General features: G+C 41.2%; 1 protein-coding gene across 6 annotated transcripts in view; it reads left to right on the top strand.

Moving 5' to 3' along the window:
- LOC147013973 (sodium channel protein type 1 subunit alpha-like) overlaps nt 1-21,767 on the top strand; it is a 263,021-nt gene that overhangs the window by 159,591 nt on the left and 81,663 nt on the right. For all 6 annotated transcript variants that reach the window (XM_085851455.1, XM_085851453.1, XM_085851450.1 and 3 more), the window contains 3 exons: nt 7,418-7,550; nt 8,075-8,313; nt 8,434-8,607. In XM_085851455.1, the coding sequence (XP_085707581.1) occupies nt 7,418-7,550; nt 8,075-8,313; nt 8,434-8,607 (546 nt within the window). The remainder of the gene's footprint in view (nt 1-7,417; nt 7,551-8,074; nt 8,314-8,433; nt 8,608-21,767) is intronic.

Raw genomic sequence — 21,767 nt, forward strand, 5'->3', positions numbered from 1 at the left:
TTGTGTACACAATTGTTATTTCTTCATGCTTTCACAGGATGTGATTCAACATCCCGTGTTTATGTTGTTGGAAAGAAATCAGCCTTCCAATAACTCGTGAAAGGTGATCCAGTCTTCCAATCCTGTGCAAATGCATTCACTTTACCAGGCAAGAACTGCACTGACATAGAAAACCTCGGCAGCCAAACGATGGCTGTTATGTTTGGTGTGGAAAGTACATGTTCTCTGGCAACATTGCGTTATGATATACACCAAAATCATTTGTTATGCCTGAACGTCTTTCCCCCAACTGAGTCTTCCACCAAATTCCATTGTCTCAGGGTGTACTTTCAGACCAAGACGTGGATAGGGATGGACAGTGATGTTGATCCTTTGAACTGGGGTTGGAGACTTGAAGACAATCAACTTATCCCCATAATTTCTGATATGAATGCTGCACCTGACACTCCAGTGAAAATGGTACATTGCAATTGCACAACTGGTTGTAATACTCCCTGTTGCAGTTGCAAAAGATATGGGCTTCCTTGTACTTCTGCATGTGGATCATGCCAACTTGCGTCCTGTGAAAATTCGCACAACCAGCTTTCAAAGGAACGAGAGAACAGTTTTGAGGACTAAACCGAGATGGTGAAAGAGTGACAGTTACGTTTTTTTTTAACAATTGCATTTAGAATGTATAAGATTTTTCACTTAATTATTCAGTGCACTCTCTGAAATATATTATTCTGAAACGTGTCAATAAAATTTACTCCAAAAACCCAGATATTGCATTCTTTGGCCCTAAAATTGATTTACAGGTGAAATAATATGGGAGTTATTGGTGGGTGCCTTCATTCATGATTGTTGGCCAGCATCTTGGATTTCCTTTCCTTGGTCCTCTTGGACCATGCCTGGTGTTGGCTCAGTGGTTAGGGTGGCGGCTTGGGATCCTAGGGTCCTGAGTTCAAGCCTCGTTTCCCGCTGAATTAATTCACCAGGGGGTTGACTCAGCCTGCCATCCTTCCGAGGTCGGCAAAATGAGTACCAGCTTGCTGGGATGACTGAGTCATTCGAGTATCCTGCGTCGGAGTGGCGACCCATCCAGGATTGTACCCAATAGCCAAGGAGACTGCTTCGGCAGCACCAACGCCCTGTACAGAGTATGGTCCCAATGGGATGGGGGATCTTGGATTTTATGGATTTGAAGGATCAAGTCATAAATCCATTGGCACCAATGAATTGCTTGACCTTTAAAACCCAAGGTTAGATACCAAAATTATCGTGCTACACCTCATAACAAGGAAGTTTCAGCCACCTTCCTGATTTTCAGGGTCAGCGGAGGCCATCTTGGAACTGACCCTGTTTTAACCCAATTCCGGTGCTCAGATTTTGGTAGACTTTTTTTTGGGATGGATTTGGGATACTTTTTCTGGCTTGCTGTCTTCCATTTTGCATCCAAATTGAATTCTGTAGTCTGTTCAAGTTTTCACGTATTCAGCAAATCCGACAGTTGTCATTCTGTGAACTTGGTTGAGTTCCATCAGGCCGCTGCCTCCTTCTTGTATCGGTCGGTACATTCTCCGGATGCATTGATTTTTGTAGAACATTTTGTGGATGGTGAGGAGTTTCCTTGTTTTGATATCGAGTTTATTGAATTCTGTTTGTGACCAGTTTATTATTCCACAGCTTTATTGGAATAATTATGTTGTTAGTTGGTTGATGGCTTTGATTTTGCTTCTCGGGGTGAGATATGTTTTCAGGATCAGCCTCGTTTGATGCAAGTGTTCTTTGGCAATTGTTTTTCGCATTTGTTTGTGACATATTTGGTGGCCTACTCTGAAGTATGCTTTGTTGTCCGATTCTGCACTGTTGTATCTAGCTCGATTTTTATGTTGTCAATTTTTGTTGGTTTACCTTGTGTGAATGTGCACTTGGCACACTTATCTAGGCCAAATTCCATTTGAATGTCGTCATCGTTTGACTGTATCGTTTGACTAATTTTTGTTGTTTTACCAATTTTTCGTAATTTGGTGCAAAGAGTTTGAGATCATATATGTGCAGTGGATGTGCCACCTTTCTTGTCTCTTTGGACATTGTCTTATTGGACGTCAGGGTGTATCCATGTCCTTGCTCGTTAATGAGGTTACTCAGTGGGTCCAGGGTCAGGCAAAACAAGAGGGATGAAAGGCTATCACCCTGGAAGATCCCACGACATATCTTCACTCCTTGTATTTCGAGATTTCCTTCTGAGTGCTGCAGTTTAAACGTGGTCTTCCATAGCTCCATTGCTTTCTCATCATTTTGATTATTTGGGAGTTGATCTTGTGCAATTGAATCTCTTTCATCATCCATGAATGTGGGACACCATCAAAATCTTTTTATTCCTCAGCTGACGAAGTCATCAGTGGCATTATGTTTTTGGGTTGTCCGTACATACTACGTACGTACGTACATACGTCTGTCCATGTTAATTTTCTCTGATTTCTCTGCAATTGCTTGTCCAATTGACACAAAATTTTCACAGTAGGTGCGACTGCTCATGCAGAATGTTTAAATGATAATTATTACGTCATAGGTCCTGTGGTATGGTAGCCATGTTGGAAAAAAGGAAAAACGTTGGACCTCTGTATCTCCAAAACCGCTCCATGGAAAAAAATTGAAACTTGGCACGTAGCAAGTACTCCTCATGGGAAACAAGTGTGATTTTCTTTTTTTGTTGATATTGTCATCGGTGACTTTGTTATGATGTCATAATTGCACATGATCTTGCACACATGCTTTATCTGATAAGTATGAAAAAATTGAGGCTCATCTAGGGCTAAATTGTATGGGGGAAAAAATTGATGTCATTGGTCACATGATTTGGCAGCCATATTGTTTTTAACATAAAATCCTTCAAAAATCTTCTTCTCTGAAACGGCTGAACAGATCGAGGTGAAACTACAGGTATGATCACCTATCCATAAACAAAAAGTTTTCAACCTATGATATCATAGGTCACATGGCTTGGCAGCTATGATTTTTTGAAGAATAAAACTTTAAAAATCATCTTCTCCAGAACGGCTTGTCAGATCGAGGGGAAACTTCCACCCACATGTTCCCAAAGCTTTGAGGATACCAGGGTGTTCAGAAATAATTAATAGATCACATGGTCTGGCAGCCATATTGGATTGAATGAAAATCTTTAAACAATTATTTCTCTTGAATTGCTTCAACAATCGATGTGAAACATCACAGTTACGATTGAGTAGTCATGGGGAATATATGTTTTAAATTTCAACCTGATTGAGCGCATGGTCTGACAGCCAGAATAATTTACTATTTTGAATCTGAGTCCAGGGATTTAAATCAAACTTGGTACAAGTATGTATAATGATGTAATACTGTGGGCGGAGTCATATCTGGTGACGTGAAGAGTGACCTTTGAGTTTATAGTCAATTACAATATATCCTTGATTTATATTCGAGATGTGGTCCTGAAAATCTGAGAGTAAATCGAAAACGTTTTTCCCATTGGCATAATGTTAAAAACTGAGGATGCGTTCCTGGGCAGTAATATTTGGTCATCCCAAGTTAACTGAAGTGAATATTAAAGACACACAAACTACATAAATTCATACAGAACATAAATGTATGTATGAAATAGTTAATACTAATGACAGCAACTAAATAAGTAAATGGAGAACATAGATAAATGTTTATTTTAATAAATTAGTGCTCGTAAATGCATACTGTACTCGGCAAAAATAATGGTGTGTAATGCATGTCGATGCCTGAGACTTGGTATTTCGTGACGATTAGAGAGATTACTGAGACAGTGAGGCAGAGCTTTCTGCCTCTTCATCTGATATGTAGCTGATTTCATGCATGGCTGGTAAGGTTCCTTTCTTTTCTGACTCACTGATTGAGCGATATTAATGTTTGGGACCTTCTGGGTGACGGAGAAAGCTGAAATTTTGCCTGCTGATGGACATCAAATCCAATATACCAGGAGAAATCGCAGAACCATCAGAGAGCATCTGTAAATGAAAATATCCAAAATAAGTGCAGCCTTGTTGTGCTCACTGCAGCTGAGTGACCCGAGACAATGGGGAAGCATGGTTTGTTTTTGCTTACAATGTGTAAGCATACTCCACTGATAGATATCTAATATATATAAAGCTCATTGTAATCACTGACTGGCTGACTCACCGACTGACTGATATTAAAGTTCGGTACCTTCCGGGTGATGTAAAAAGTTGAAATCGAACTTTTTGACATCGAAGCCGATACACCGGCCAGGAAAAATCACAGAACTTTGGTGAAGGACTATGTCCAATGGAGATCAGGAGAGTGCTCATCACACTCCACATATTTTTGATTATATATATATATATATATATATATATATATATATATATATATATATATATATATATATATATATATATATATATATCACTTTTCATCTGGAAGTAAAATCTCAAAGCATTTGATAAACGAGAAGGGCACTCGGTCGAGTGCATACCTCCGCCAGGCTGATTAGTTTATGTTTTGCATCACACTGAAAGGCTGGATCTGGATTCGGACCTGAACTAAAATTTAATGGCTTGTCCTTTTCACCGATCCAACTCATCCACCAAGTTTTGGCTGAATCCGTCAATAACTTTTGGAGATATCATGCTTTTTTAGTTTTAGCAGCATCACTCAATGGTAAATAATCACTTTAAAAATTCTGAGATCCAGGTCCGGATTCTGATCTTCACCAAAATGTAATCGCTTCTTCCATGTTACATAATCCAACCTGTCCCACCAAGTTTTGTCGCAATCAATCCGTAACTTTTTGAGATATCATGCTATGTATTGTTTTAGCCCAATCACTCAGTGGTGAAGAATCACTTAAAAAATTGTCGGATACGCCTCCGGACTCGGATCTTCACCAAAATCAAATCATTTTGTCCTTGCCACATACCTAAGCTCTTCACCAAATTTTGTCTGAATCTGTCTACAACTTTTTGAGATATTTTGTTCACAAAAAAACAAGCAAACAAGAAAGATGTCATGTGTCGCTCGATACTTGCGAAATCCATAAAACAAATTTGACCTTAACAAATAATTGGTGGTTGAATTGAATGACAAAATACGCAAATCCTCTTTAAATTTCAAGTCAAATGGATGAATATTGAGGATTTTATAAATCTCACCTAAGTTGTTGACCTTTGGCCTATGTTGACCTTTTGGCCTGTTTTGACCTCAAAAAAATAATTGCTGGTTGAATTCAGTGACCAAATGTGCAACTTATCTTCAAATGTTAAGTCAATTGGATGAAAATTAACAATTTTAGAAATTCGGCCCATGTTGATTGACCTTTTGGCCGATATTGACCTAAAAAATAATTTGTTAGTTGAATTCAGTGACCTGAAAGATAAATCCTCTTCAAATTTCAAGTCATTCGAATTAAAATTGTGGGATTTTAGAAATCCCACCCAAGTTGTTGACTTGTGGCCTATGTTGACCTCAAAAATAATTTGCTGGTTGAATTTGATGACCAAATGTGCAACTCCTCTTCCAATTTTAAGTCAATCGGATGAAAATTGACAATTTTAGAAATTCGGCCCATATTGACGTTTTGGCCTATGTTGACCTCAAAAATAATTGGTGGTTGAATTCAGGAACCTGATTTGCAAATCCTCTTCAAATTTCAAGTCAATGGGATGATAATTGAGGATTTTAGAAATTCCACCTTAGTTGACCTTTTGGTCGATGTTGACCTCAAAAATAATTTGCTGGTTGAATTCAGCGACCTGAAAGATAAATCCTCTTCAAATATCAAGTCATTCGAATTAAAATTGAGGGATTTTAGAAATCTCACCCAAGTTGTTGACTTCTGGCCTATGTTGACCTCAAAATAATTGCTGGTTGAATTTGATGACCAAAAATGAGCTCCTCTTCAAATTTCAAGTCAATTGGATGAAAATTGACAATTTTAGAAATACAGCCTCTGATGACCTTTTGGCCTTTGATGGCCTCAAAAATAATGGGTGGTTGAATTCAGTGATCTGATATACAAATCCTGTTCAAATTTCTAGTCAATCAGATGAAAATTGAGGATTTTAGAAATATGACAGATTTGTTGACCTTTGGCTATGTTGACCTTTTGACCTCATAAACAAGAGGCTTATGCTGATGACAAACTCTGCCATGTAGTTTTCTTCTTGTGTATGGCAGCTTGGCTGTGGCGTAGCTGTGCCACTGATGCTGTGCCCCTACACCAGTACACTGGTACTCATTTTGCCAACCTTGGAAGGATGACAGACTGAGTCAACCCTACCTGGTGTTAATTCAGCGGAAAACGAGACTCAAACTTAGAACCCAAAATCCCAAGCCAGCCACCCTCACCACTAAGCCAACACCAGGCTTTCCTATCTCGTGAAGTTTCGTGAAAACAGACAGACAGACAAATAACGCATGCAACCAACCAATATACTTGTAAAATCTTCCATTTTCGCAAGTAACAAGCAAAGACAGACAGACAGTGGTGAAAACATAACCTCTGTCCACCTTCGGTGGGTGGAGGTAATATATTAAAAGTGCTATATGAGAAATTGTGGAAATATTTCCATGGAAAGTAAAGTTAAATTTTAGAGGAAAGTTGTCCACCTTTGAGTAACATTTCAGAAGAATCTTCAATTATAAAAAGTCTTCATCCTACATGAGGATCTATTCCCATTATTATACCATTCTTGTGGAATTGTAAAGTGTGACTTGGTTAGAAATGTCGGCAGGAAACGAATTATTTTTGACTTTAAAGGTCTTCAGTGGTATTTTAAAAGCTATCCAAGGTGTTGGCCTCATAGGAGGTAATGAAGTGTTGTTGGGATTGGAGTGATGTCATCAAATATGAGCTTTAGATACAAGCCTGGCTGCTTTATTATGTAAAAGATTGCAAGGGATTGAGAGACGAAGCAGATAAGCATGCAGACATTGATTCGCAGTAATCTAATTATGACGTTATGTGAACGTCTGTTCACTTTTGATTTAAGCACGAGTGGATTTTGGCATTATTTTGCAGATGGTAGAAAATAGGCTTGCCTATTTTGGTAATCATGAGCAGTGGAAAGTGGTTGGTCCATCGTGACACCTAGGTGTGAAACAGTATAAGCAAAGATCCAACCGATGGTGATTCCCTAACTTCCACTATCTGGGTTTGAAGCTTAGAGAAAAGAAAATGTTTTATCAACTGAAGGTTGTCAAAGACATAACTACCATGACAAGCAAGGAAAGCTGATTTGGGTGTTAGTTTTCGAAGGATTCAGCATCGTTTTAAAGAGAAACTGTGATATTTATGATGGCTAACAATTAAGGAAATTGTGGCATGGTGTCTGTGTTTTTTTTGTTGTTGTTTGTTTGTTTTTATAGATGCAAGTGTATGCGTGTTTGCACATCCATGTTTTCACAGACCACGACGCCTGATAGTGAAGCAGCAAAGAAACGTTCAATTTCTAGGATGCACTCTGTGGACATGCTTGAAGAACCATCGGTGAAGCACAGGAGCGCCAGTGCTGCTAGTATTCTCACTAACACCATGGAAGGTGAATTATTTTAAAAAATTATTTTATTTTTGGTTGTCTGAGGGATGTGAATTATTTTTATTTGAGAATGCTTTTTGTAACTTATAGAGGGTTTTCTTTTCCACCCTATTGGTGGATGTCTTAATTTGTATTGTAATGACTCCATTAGTGTGGCCACCAATTTGGCAGCAACTTCATCAATTATGTTGTACAAGTATAAGGCATGTCTGATTTGCTTAGAGCTAGTCATCTTTCGTATTTGCAGTGCATATTTAATTGGTACCAGTGAATTTTACATTTAAGTTATTTCCCCAATATGATGCTAACCATAACCATATATCTTATCCTTTAACCTCACCTTTATAGCTATATTTTCAGATGTTTTTTTTTTATTTTCCTGGTACAGTACAATTGTAGTGATGTCATCATGTTAACCAGTGGACTAACTTAACAAGAAAAAGTGTTAAGGTTTTTTTTATTTTATTTTCTTCTGCTGTTCATTAATTTTGTCCCCACTTTTCTTCATTTCCCAATTATGGGAGCAGAGCTGGAAGAGTCTCGGAAAAAGTGTCCACCATGGTGGTACAAGTTTGCAAACACTTACCTAATTTGGGACTGTCATCCTCGGTGGATCGTCTTCAGAAAAAAACTTCTTGCATTCGTCATGGATCCCTTTGTGGACTTGAGCATCACTATTTGCATTGTTCTTAACACCATATTCATGGCTATGGAGCAGAAACCTATCTCTGACCACTTAAATGAAGTTCTCATTACTGGAAACTTGGTATGCTCCCTCTTATCATTATGGATGGCATATATTACTAAACAAATACAGTGCTTTTTATAGCAAATTGTGCTTGACAAACACTGATGCAAAATTGTCTCAATTATTGTTGTCCAACAGGTCTTCACGGGCATTTTCACAGCAGAGATGGTGCTGAAGATCTTAGCCATGGATCCATACTACTACTTTCAAGTTAGCTGGAACATATTTGATGCAATAATTGTCTCATTTAGCTTACTTGAGCTATTTCTGGCAGATGTGCCTGGACTCTCCATGTTGCGCTCATTTCGACTGGTATGTATCACCCAGTTTGTGTGCATGTGGATAAATCTTTTAATATTTTATCCTTGTCCTTTTCACTTTTTTTTCTTCCTTTTTTATTCTTCTTTATTTCATTTATTTTTTACTTCCCTTGTTATGAGCACCCATAAAAGGCAGTCTATAAGAGACTTATTTATTCATGTTAAAAATCCTTATAATTTCTTTACCCATTTATTAGTTGTTTATGATTATGTTCATTGTTAATCATTTTGTTGTTGTTGACTCTGCAAACATTTATTGAAAATTTATTTTCAGGAAATGCTTACGAAAAAAGCAACTTCACTCTCAGTAGCTACATGTTTGTGTGAAAGTCAAGTCTCATGGTGTTGTCTCATGTATCTGTCTGCATGTGTTTGTGTGATTTGTATTGCAGCTCCTCCACAAGCCTTAGAGCCTGTATAAAAAAAATTCTCAACTTGGTGAGGTTTAGTTTGGTCATTATTGTTAAACATAAAGCATCTCAGCTATCTTAAAAATTATGATAAGAGTCGTGTGGATGAACTCACCTCTTCCACTGCATCAGCCTTGACAATTTTAGAAACTTCAAATTGTCCATCACTATTAATATCTGATAAATGAATGCTCAATGCTCTTTAAATAGAAGAAAAATACATAAAATGTCATAAGCCCTGTGGTTTTAGTAATTTTGATGTACGGATAGCTACATATTTAAGTTAAGTTAACTCCATATTTAACTACTAAGTTAAAGGGCGAGCCCATATTTACAAGATTTATGTGTATGCGCTACTGACTTGAGTTGTCATGTGACATGGAAGATTGTGTACAATTGGGCTATTCGGTCATGAATATTAATGATGTGGTTCACATCGTTATATTGTGTAAGATAGCTGGTTACGTGACATGTATGATGGTTTTGATTGGGAATGCAAATTTCGCACAGAAGGGATTCAATGTTCATATATTTTGGGGAGACATACTGAATTACACAAACAGAATAACAATTCATAATATTTATTAATGTATAAAATAAATTCTATAACAATAGACAATAGAGAATTATCATTCAATTGAAAATTATGTCTGATCAGTTTTTTTTTTAACTGTACTTAAAGGTGGTTGGGGTGACATTGAAAAGAGTAATCAGAATTTTTTTTTTCATGACACATTATGCTTCATGGTATAGGTATGAAAAAAATGAATGATATAAAATTTTAGGGCCATCATGCAATTTTCTAAGAAAATAGGTTTCAAAAGTGAGTGAAAAGTGGCCTAGATAAGTGCTGGTGTACGAGGTGTGTTCAAAAAGTATCCAACCTTAATTTTTCGTGCGTAAACAAATGAAGCTAGGAAGGCGTGGTTTGGTGCACGTATGTAGGCGATCCTAATCCATATGCGTGAATATTTTCCCGCCTGCAGAAGCTGTCAGTCGCCGACAGACCGCCGATGAGTGAGGAAGTGTAAGTGAGCGCCGTCGGATTTTCGTTTTTGACAAAATGACGGATCACTGTGGTCTCATCGCCAGTGATCACTGGGTTGAAGAAGTTCGGATCGCTGTTCACAGTCTCCAGCATGTCCTGTGCGATCTCCAAACGGAGTTGCTTCTGCTCGATCGTGAGCAGCTTTGGCACAAACTTGACTGAGATTCTCCTTCAGTCCAAATCCTCAGTCACAATGGAATGAACGGATCCAATGCTGACGCCCGCCTCGTCTGCAAGTTCTCTGATCGCGATTCGATGATCCTGCATCAGCAGGGTCCTCACTTGGTCAATGATGATCTCATTTCAGGATGTTGAGGGCCTACCATAACGTGCTTCACTTTCGACTGATGTGCGACCATCTTTGAAGTGGTTGTACCACTCTTTTATCTGTGTGGTGCCCATTGCTTTGTTCCTGAAGGCCTGTTGAATCTTATGGATCATTTCCACTTGGGAATCGCCAAGCTTTACACAAAATTTGATGCAGTCGCGTTGTTCAAGTTTTTCTGTCATTTTGTCAAAAACGAAAATCCGGCGGCGCTCACTTACACTTCCTCACTCATCGGCGTCTGTCGGCGACTGACAGCTTCTGCAGGCGGGAAAATATTCACGCATACGGATTAGGATCGCCTACATACGTGCACCAAACCACGCCTCCCTAGCTTCATTTGTTTACGCACGAAAAATGAAGGTTGGATACTTTTTGAACACACCTCGTATATCTCTGGACGGTGTTGTCTCTGGACATGTCTGAGCAGTGTTTTTCTCTGGATAGAGTTTGTCTCAGGATGTCAATCAATTCAAACCTAACTACCTTAAAACATTGTTCATGAAATTAAAACGTTTAAGTAACAAAATGGCCATCTTGGATCCTATCTTGAAGAAGAATGATATGCAGATGTAAGCCATCATTCATTATCTGTGTGCTAAGTTTGAACAAGATCAGTAAATGCATGTCTGAGAAATGGTTGAGGATGTGTTCAATACCGGGCTTTTTTAACAACTAAAATGGCCACCAGTCTACCAGAAGGCCATCTTTGATCGGATCACAAAATAAAGTGTGGTGCATGTGTATGCTATCATGCACTGTGCATGTGCCAAGTTTAAGCAAAATCGGACAATGCATGTCCGAGAAATGGTTGGGGACACATTTAAGGAAGAAAATGGCCACCAGTCGGCCATCTTGGATCTGATCTCAAGAAGAAATGACGTGCTTATGTAAGGCATTCTTCATTATCTGTGCACCAAACTTGAACAACATTGGTAAATGCATGTCCGAGAAATGGTTGAGGACGAGTTCAACATCTGCTTTTTTAATAGCTAAAATGGCCGCCGGCCATCTTTGATCAGATCACAAAATAAAGTGAGGGCACGTGTATACCATCGTGTACTGTGTCCGTGCCAAGTTTATGGTGAGTGAGGTATGCTCACCACCATGGCAAAGAAGATCTCAAAAAAAAAATGACATACATATGTAAGCCATCATTCTTTATGTGTGCCAAGTTTGAATAACATCGGTAAAATGTCTAAGAAATGATTGAGGACATGTTCAACATTGGGTTTTTTTCAACTAAAATGGCCGCCAGTTTGCCATCTTTGATCGCATCATGAAACAAAATGATGTGCATATGTATCCCATCATGTGTTGTCTTTTGCTAAGTACAAATAAAATCGGTCCATCTATGTCCAAGATATGGTTGCGGCCGCATGCACGCATGGGCATGAAAATCGAAACCAAATCCATAAGCCCCGTATCGGACTAAGTCCAACGGTGGCTAATCAAGGTTGGTTCATTGTAAAAATTATTGTGATAATCATATTGTCACACCCACCCAACATGAGATTAAATTCCATTCCTGACACCAAATGTCCTGCACACCTGTATCCATTCTGATTCTTGGGTATGCCTAGGGGAATGGGAGTGGAAGGGGGGAGGGGGGAGGGTGATAAAAATAACCATGGGACAAATTGATTACAAGGTGAAAGAAAATCTGTGTGCTCACCCACAGAAATAAATTATCTGCCTACTGGCCCGCTCTTACTTATAAACATTCCACCCCTTAACCAAAGTAAACACGCATATAAATTACTACTCTGCATTGAATGAAGAATTAGTTTTGCTACTGAAGGCTTGTGTTAATGTGCATCAGCAAACAGGTAGAAAAATGGATGAAATCAACAGGGTGAGTGAGGTATGGCAAACCACCGTGGCAAACAAGGAGAAGCTGATGTTTTATGCATTAACCCTTCATCAGAGCAATAGAAATGGAATTGGGCTGAGTGTTAATAAAGGGTGGAAGTGAGAGAGAGGTTGGTGGATCAGTGTGGGGTCAGGGGACCATGGGCATAAAAATCAAGGGAACAGGACTTCTTCATTTTGTATACAGTCAAGGTTCATAAAAGAGCTATAACACTGAACAGATCAGGATGCTGAATAGGACAAAAGGAACAGGAGAGAGAGAGAGAGAGAGAGAGAGAGAGAGAGAGAGAGAGAGAGAGAGAGAGAGAGAGAGAGAGAGAGAGAGAGAGACAGACAGACAGACAGACAGACAGACAGACAGACAGACAGACACAGAGATAGACACAGAGACACAGACCCCAACGACACAGACCCCAACGACACAGACCCCAACAGACCAACAGCAGGGTGGAGGGTCAAAATAGAGGGAGACTTAGACAAATAATGGGTGTGGGCAGGGCCGGATTTACCATGTGGGGGGCCATGGGCACAATGATTGTGGGGGGCCCCCAAATTTGGAGATTAATCAACAACTTAAATTATAACTGCTTTTTCATCAACAACTGAACTTATATCTATAGATTTGGCAAATCCTGATCAGGAATGATTTGGCATAAATGTTCACAAATTACAATTAAATCTGACAATATGATAAGATGGACGGATTGTTATTGATATGGCTGGTGACTCATCTATGAGCTGATGACTTATCTCTGAGCTCATTTTAAAATCAAATCACAAAAATGCTGTTGCTACAAGAGTAAGAGATAGAGATGGACTAATATAAGGAAATAACAAACAACGCGCTGTCATTAATCATACTACGAACTTCGACTAAAAATCTTCAAACTTCTAAAAACCCTCTGGGCAAGAGAAATCTGAAATGGTGATTAATAGCCGACTTCCAGCGACTGCAAATATGCGGCAGTGTCATCCACATCAATGAACATACACACGGCGCCTTAATCAATGGACAAACTTCCTGCACGACTTCGCTGCAGCAAACTCGGATATGATACTGTCAAACTGCATGGAATTGAGCACATCGGATTCGGTTGCAATGATGGTCAGATTGACCAGTCTCTGCTGCCCCATCGTGGAGCGAAGATGGTTCTTGATAAGCTTGAGTTTCGAAAACGAGCGCTCCCCAGAGCAGTTCGACACCATCAGTAAGAGGTAAATCCGAAGCAGCACTTCCACGTTTGGGAAAGTATCGGTGAGTTTTCGCTCGATGAGAAAACTGTACATCTCGAGTTCAGTACGGCCAGAGTCTTTGAGATTTAATCGAGGACATCCATGATTTCACTGTAACCGTCTATAAGAACTCGGGTTGCATCAGAATGAGCCGACCAGCGAGTGTCGCTGAGGCGCTTTGGTACTTGCAGACCTTTGGCTTTCAGGGCGTCAAATAATCTGGTGCAGCGTGACGTGGAAGCTGTAAAAAATACATACACTTGTTCCACGAATACAAATAATGCTGCTGCAAGTCTACAGCATCCCAAGGCCGACTGACTGACTAAGTTCAGTGAGTGCGTCACGCATGGCACAAATATTGCGAGAGGGTTCTCCTGTTTGATCATTCCCTGCATCCCATTGTATCGGCCACTCATATTAGATGCATTTTCGTAAGATTGTCCTCGGCAGTTAGTGATGTCCAATCCAGTGGCTTTCAAAAAATCCAGTAATGCCGTCGCTTGCTGGAGTCCCGTGTGTCCTGTGTTGCTCAAAAAGGTCATGAAACGCTCCACTGGAGCCTCGTTCTCAATGTATCGTAGAATAACTGTGAGCTGGTCGATGTGGCTTATGTCAGGAGTAGAATCGACTGACACAGAGAAGTATTTTGCCTCTTTCACTTGAGCAACGATGTTATCCAGAACAGATTTTCTGATGATGGAGACTAACTCTTCACATGTCGTAGATGATAAGTAGTTGGTGTAGCCACTACCTTGGTTGGCATATTTCTGAATGTGCTGTGCCAAAATGGATCGTATTCCGCAAGTAATTCCATTAAACCAGGTTAGTTACCGTTCATCCGTGACCCAACAATTTCATCCGATCCACGGAACGCTGACCACGCTCAGCGAGAAACGATATCATGCTCACACTTCGTTTCAGAACCTCCCTCCAATTGGATGCAATCTCACTCACCTGTTTGACGAGTTCAGTGTCCACACGACCTGCGGATGTTGCTCTGTCTGACAAGCAGATGATATTCACACAATGTACATGCGAACGCTCACGCACCTCGATAGAACGACTGGCATTCTTCCAGTCATTGAATCCTTCCCCACCCAGGGCAGTCGCGCCTCCAAAGAGCTTGCAAGCGATACAGTGCAGTTTTCCGATTGATGTGGAGAAGTAAAGCCAGGACCTTTTCACGGACTCTCCGTTTTGTAGTCTACGGTAAAAAAGATTCTTGGAGCAGCAGCGTTTCCAACCTTCAACAAACTGTATGGATGAATCAACGGGACCAGTCGAATTCTGCAGGGGCTCTAAATCTCGTGATGCCCAGTAGTCGATCATCTCTGATGACGGTCGCTCAGGAGGCCAACATCCAATGCAATTGGCAAAGCCAGGTCCACGATTTGACAGTCTATCTCGCGCTTCTTCATCTGATGCATGTTCTTCATCGCTGGAACCTTCCGAGATGTTGGGAAAATCTTGACGCGGGGGTTCCGTTGCCAAATCTATTTGTACTGTCGCTGTTGGTGTTCCAGCCTCTGTCATGGACGAATCGCCTGTTTGTGCAGGAGTGAAAAACTCTGAGATGCTCTGGGTCTTGTTGATGGCCTTGTGTCTTTCATCTTTTTCCTTGGAACGTTTCCGCTTTTGAGCACCACTGTCATATTTCTGTGGATCCCTAGATTTGTGCCTGTTGTCACCAAAGCCGCTCATTGTGGTTTCTGCAGCTGGTAGGTACCGAGTAACCGAGATATTGTCAGAGTGCACGTGAGACGTACCAGAATCACGAACAAGTATGTTTCACACAAAGTCACACCGTGTTACTGTGCTGTGCGCGCCAGTAAGCAGGGTACTGACAGCGTTCCCTGCCAGCCACAGTTTCAGTGTGTACAATACTACCCCTGCCGGCCATGTACTGTGCTGGCCTGGCCTAGTTTTACCACGTCGACTTTCACCTTTTCACCTCTCCTCTGGCAGGACCTCTGTATTCCGTCTGTGCTTGATGGGCTCTGGCGGGCAGTGCCGTAGTTAGTTGGTCGCGCTCAACCATCCGAACCATCGATGATCGATCCAAAAAAAGATCCGAATGCGGACCCCCAATGCCCGAGGCTTGCCCCGGGAATTTTTGACCACGTTGGATCCGTTCTATGGACCGAGGAAGAAATGGCTTGAAAAAGCCAAAGCTTGAAAAGGACCCTCACAATGATGGACAATTTTGAAAAGATATCCTTACAAAGAGTTTACAAAGAGGTGTTTATCTTCGGAGGTGTCCAGGCGGTGTTTGTTTCTGGATGTGTAAGGATGGTGTTTGTCTCTAGATGTGTTCGGGCGGTGTTTGTCTCTGGACGTGTCCACATGGTATTTGTCTGGATGTGTAAGGATGGTGTTCGTCTCCAGATGTGTCTGGGTGGTGTTTATATTCAGATGGTGTTTGTCTCAGGACGTGTCCGGACAGTGTTTACCTCCGGGCGGTGTTTGTCACCAGGCGTGTGCGGGCGGTGTGTATCTCCGGACGGTGTTTGTCTCCGGACATGTCCGGGTGGTGTTTTCCTCTGGATAGGGTTTGTCGCAGGACATGTCCGGACAATAATTATGTCCGGGCGATGTTTATAGTACGACCAGTTGAAAATGTATTTCAGACATTATTTTGTTTCCATTTTCATTGTTATTGCATGCAGAATCATTTTGACAGGAGTATGAATTGTAATTAATGCTCAACCGCACCTCTGCCTTCCCTTCCCCTCACGCTTACTTCCTCCCAAACCCCCTCCCCCCCTCCAACCTCCAACATCTCTCTGGACGTTTATAAGCATTACAGGTGAAATGTGATAAGATCTAGAATCTCTTACCCTAAACCGTATTTCAAAATTTAAACTGCGGAATTGAAGTTAGCAGCAGTAAGATTGCTAAAAAAAAAAGAAAGTGTTCATTTGTGCAATTTTCACATTGGTTTGTACTCCAGATGTCTCCAGACGGTGGTTAGGATGACCCAGCCAGCCGTTCCTTATCAACCGTTTTATTGGTGTGTTTACTTGAGTGCTTAATAATGGTGGGCAGAATCTTTTCCCAAAGTACTCGATTCCAACCATGGAAATGAGTAGTAATTCATACTTCGTGGAATGAAGCATTTTCTTTCAGGGGAAAAAAAAATTTTTTGTCCCTGTTGGGCATGTTCCAGTTACACATAGCCTGGTAATGTATTAATGGAAAAGGAGCACGCCCTGGGGAGGCCCCTTTGCAATATAACAGCAAAAGTAAATCACTTGGAAAGTAAACACATCCGAAGGGCATGTTCCTTTGAGATGGATAGCAAGGCATTTGGAGTTGGCTGGTAAAATGTGCTGATTGTTTTGCTGATGGATGAATAAGCAAGACATCAACTGATAAAGTTTTGACTACATGTCTTTCAAAAGGTCCAGAAATGTAGTTTGGAACTATTTCAAGAAGGTTAAAGAAGACAGTCCAAAAGTTGCGTGCTCACTTTGTTCAATAGACCTTGCTCATCAATCACTGTAATACATCCAATATGCTAAAACATTTGAAAATCAAACACCAGAAAGAGTACCTATTAGTGACGGTTGAGAATGTGGATTCACAGAAACCAAAGTTTGCAACAGCAACAAGTTCGCTTTCGCAGTTGACGACTGAAAGCACTTTCACCCCTGTAATGCCCCGGAACACTGCCTTCCCTTCCCCTCATGCTGCCTTCCCTTCCCTTCACCTCACCTCACGCTGCCTTCCCTTCCCAACCCCTCCTCGCTTCCTCACCCCTCTTCACTCCCCTCCCTCCTCTCTCTTTCATTCTCTCTCTCTCTCTCTCCCCTCTTTTTCTCCCTCCCCTCTCTTTTAGTATTCCCATCAACGAGGCGACGAATGGTACTTACTCGTCTATAATAATAAATGTCAGTGTGTCAATCACTCAGTGTGTGTGTGTGTCTCCTCCATAACTCCAAAAAAATGAAACCTAGTGGCCTGAAACTTTGTATGCATACTGAGGGAACTCCAAGGAAGTGCATGAATGAAAACTGGGTATTTATGTAAAGTTAAACACCCTTTTGAAGATAACTAACGGCTTACCTTCATGAAAGGCTTATCCTTGGTCAGCCAAACGTCACCTCACAGGGGTCTTGGCCATTATTTTGATTCGGCCTTCTAAAAATGCATTGCCATGGAACAGGTCATCACGGTTTCTGTACGATAGAGCTTCATACCTACAAATCGCTGTATACATAGTTAATTGCTGATCTTCTGGCCTACGAATCTCTCCATCTTATATATTATTTCCGAGTTTGTGGTTTCGTGTTGCGCTATCTTCGACTTTGTTCTGCGCTCGAGTAACGTGATATTCGGCTTACATTATCTCAAAAGACCATATGATGTGCATGGTACAAAAAAAAAGTAAATAAAATGGTTCTGAAACAGTGAAATCGTATTCCACTTACTGCATTAAAGTAAAATTACTACTGATACTCTCCATCAGTTCCTTTCTCAAACACACCCACCCCAACATGTCGCGCAGAGCGCGGGTTATGCTAGTACATCATTAATCGCTTGCCAAGCCAGCTGTTCCTTATCAAAATATGTTTGTAAGCCATGGTGATACAGTAGCAAGCGGTCATTGACTTCTTTTTAATCACAGCGGACGTCGTTTTTTAAAATAAAATTACAAATTGACATGCAAGACAATGTTAAGGTGATAAGGTGAATGAAGTATTCTTCAACCGTTTTGTTGGAGTGCTTGCTTAAGTGGTTAAGCCAACTTGGTGAGCTCTCTATAACCTGCTTTGGTTTGAACCATCTGTTTTTAAAATTCCCTCGATATGATGGACCCTAGGCCTATATGACGGACTCGACTCGATATATATGATGGACTATATTGCGTCTATTTCAAAGTATTAAAAGAGACGGGAATTGGTGTGTCAGATCTGCCAAACATTTTCAGCCATTTGAACCGGAAGCATTCCCGATTCTGCAAGGTGATTATGATATTTTTAAAGGGGAGCGAGAAATCCAGATAGCATGATAGATTACCTTTTTCTTCTTCTTCTTCTTCTTCGCAGCTTGGCTGCCGGATAGCTAACATTTTGTTGGGGTGCGGCTGTGCCGCTGATGCTGTGCCCCGATACCAGTACACTGGTGATCATTTTGCCGACCTCAGAAGGATGACAGGCTGAGTCAACCCCACCTGGTGTTAATTCAGCAGCCAACGGGACTCAAACTCAGGACCCAAAGATCCCAAGCCAGCCACCTGAACCGCTAAGCCAACACCAGGCTTATAGATTACCTAAAAGCTCCTTTGTTCACCGCTGTTATGTCTGGGCGCGTGGTGTATATACAGTGTCTTGGCTCTGAAAACACCATAAAACTCAAAAAGAGGAAGAAGAAGAAGATCCCTCTTACATAGTCAGCGAAGCGACAGGTGGAATTTGCTAGCAACGGGTGGTATTTTGAGAGAGACCTGCGGTGTGGCCCATGATGTTCACACACGTAATTTTATGATGTGACAGTGCCAAGTGAGTGACATGGCAAGGTGAAGTGCACGACAAGGAATTACGTATGCAGTTCAGTCACGTGCGCTACCCCACGCTATGTTGCAGTGTTAATTAATGGGAAAAATAAATAAATAAAAGCTGTTAGGGTTTCAGGAGGTTCTCCCAGGACTCAAAGGAGTAATGGAGTCCTCCCAGGACTCAAAGTATCCATCTCTGCTTCGGTAAGTGGATCAGGATTCACGGACCAAGCTGTTGAATTTTTGTTGTCCTCAGAGTTTTGTTGGTGTGTGTGTGTGTGTGTGTGTGCACACGCTCGCGCACGCGTACATGAGCGCTAGCCTTAGAAGGGGGGAGTATCATAAGCTTCACGCTAAAAGGGGGAAATGACATTAGCTTAGAAATGTGCGCGCGCGCGCACACACACACACACACACACACACACGCACGCACGCACGCACGCACGCACACACACACACACACACACACACACACACACACACACACACACACACACACGCCAATGGAGGTGGATACTTGAGACCGGGTAGATCTCCCTTCTATGTCCTGAAACCCACCCACGTGTGCAGATAGCAGACAGCAACAGCAACTCACACACACACACACACACACACACACACACACACACACACACACACACACACACACACACACACACACACACACACACACACACACACACACACACCTCCCCTACCTTCCTCCTAACTCCAGTCACATCTATGTATATATTCCCCTTGTGTTAAAGTCTTTATCTTCGTAATTTTAAAGTTTCAACTGTCATGAGGGGTAGGGGAGATTGCAATGGGTGGAGAAGATCGATACAGAAGCAAAATTTTAGGAGAGGGAGGTGGCTGCTTTAACGGGTGTAGAAAAGCCTTTGCTCTATTTGGCACACCATTTCACATAATAAGTACTCTGAATAACTATTTCACAATAACAAGTACTCTGAAAGTACTTCTGAAATCAAGTAATTGTCAAGCTACCCCCTACTTTTTGCCTTCATACTCTGCCCACTAGACCAGGGATGGGCAACCAATTTTTTTTTTCTGGCCATGGATGTGGGCCAGTCGATCACAGAAATGGATACATGATGAATAAAATAGAAATTTTTTGGTAAATAAATTTATTTCAGGATTCCAATGACAGTCAAAGTCAATTATAAACACAACACAAAAGTTAAAAAAAAAATACTTTTTCAAAATTACAGAAGCATGAAATTTCAATGAGCAATTTGGCATTCTTTTTCTCTCACCAATTCTCACAAATTATTTTTCTCAAGAAACTGCGGTTCAAAATTCAAACACAACACGCATCTCAGTTTTGCTTTCAGATTCACATCCATCCATCCATCCATCCATCCATTGGGACCATACTCTGTGCAGAGCGTTGGTGCTGCCTCAGCAGTCTTCTTGGCTATTGGGCACAATCCTGAACGGGTCGCCACTCCGACACAGGATACTAGCAAGCTGGCACTCATTTTGCCGATCTCAGTAGGACGACAGGCAGAGTCAACCCCACCTGGTATTAATTCAATAGTGAGTGGGATTTGAACTCAGGATCCAAGGGTCCCAAGCCCACCACCCTAACCATAAAGCCAACACCAGGCATAGATGTATATCAACGAGGCGAGATTGGATATTCGACTTTATCTGTGTCACAGAAGAAAACGTTGACTTGTACAACCATGTAGACCCAAACATCGAGAACAATTTGGCTACGGCTTTCGGGGAGCGATACTGTTCATCTTCCAAGAGGTTTTGCCACATTTCAGCCAGAGATTCATTGCGAATTTGTGGATATAACTCCTGGCTCTGTAGGAAACAGCATGTCGGTCTCGAACTCTCGCTTGTTCACGCTTATTAAATTTACAAGTTCTTCGGATCACTTTTCAAAAATGAAACTAAACGGATCTTTCAAGAACTGAAATGTCAGGTTGAAGCTGTCGAAGTCAGTGAAGTGCTGTTCAAATTTTTGTGGCAAATTCCTGAGCCAATCTACAAATTGCTGCAGCTTCTCCAGTTCAAAATCGATCTCTACAGTCTTTTCCAGATAGCTTTCCAGGTATGGAAAGTGGGTGAAATTCTGTTTCTGGACTTTTATCAGCAGCAGATTGAGTTTTGATTTAAACTCTCGAATGATTTGAGCTTGATTGCAAATGAGTTTTCCTTTTCACTGCAGTTTCTTGTTCAGCTCATTCAAGTCCATCAAAAACTACAAATCGCATTGCCATCCTTCACTCTCAACACATGAAAAACTTTTCAGCCTGTCCTTTTTCCACCAGAATCTCGTGAATTTGCAGATACAAGACAGTGAACCGCTTCAGAACATTTCCATGACTCAGCCATCGAACATTCGCGTAGTAAACGACATCATCAAAATTGCAGTCATCTAATTCCTTGAGTGATTCCACAAACTGCCGATGAACAAGAGCGCTGTTGCTGCACATGTAATTCACAATTTTAATTACTGTGTTCATCAAGTCGAGCAACGTGTCATTCCCCGCCATTTGTGTGCAGAGACTTTTCTGGTGAAGTATGCAGTGGAAGGACAGCAGGGTACTGGAAACAATGCTGGCAAGATCTTTTGAGTACTTTTACAGAAGCGCAACAAACCCCATTTTTTTGCCAGTCATTGTTGGCGCCCCATCTGTTGCGAATGAAACCAACTTGGTCAAATCCAGGCAAAAGTTTTTTGCTACCTCCAGGAAAGTGTTGAGCAAATCAATCCCACATGTTTGGCCTCTCAGAGTACAAATCACCAGCA

Source organism: Eptatretus burgeri, chromosome 13, assembly GCF_056783735.1.
Source record: "Eptatretus burgeri isolate ZD-2024b chromosome 13, Ebu_testis_v1, whole genome shotgun sequence".
Lineage (NCBI taxonomy): Eukaryota > Metazoa > Chordata > Myxini > Myxiniformes > Myxinidae > Eptatretus > Eptatretus burgeri.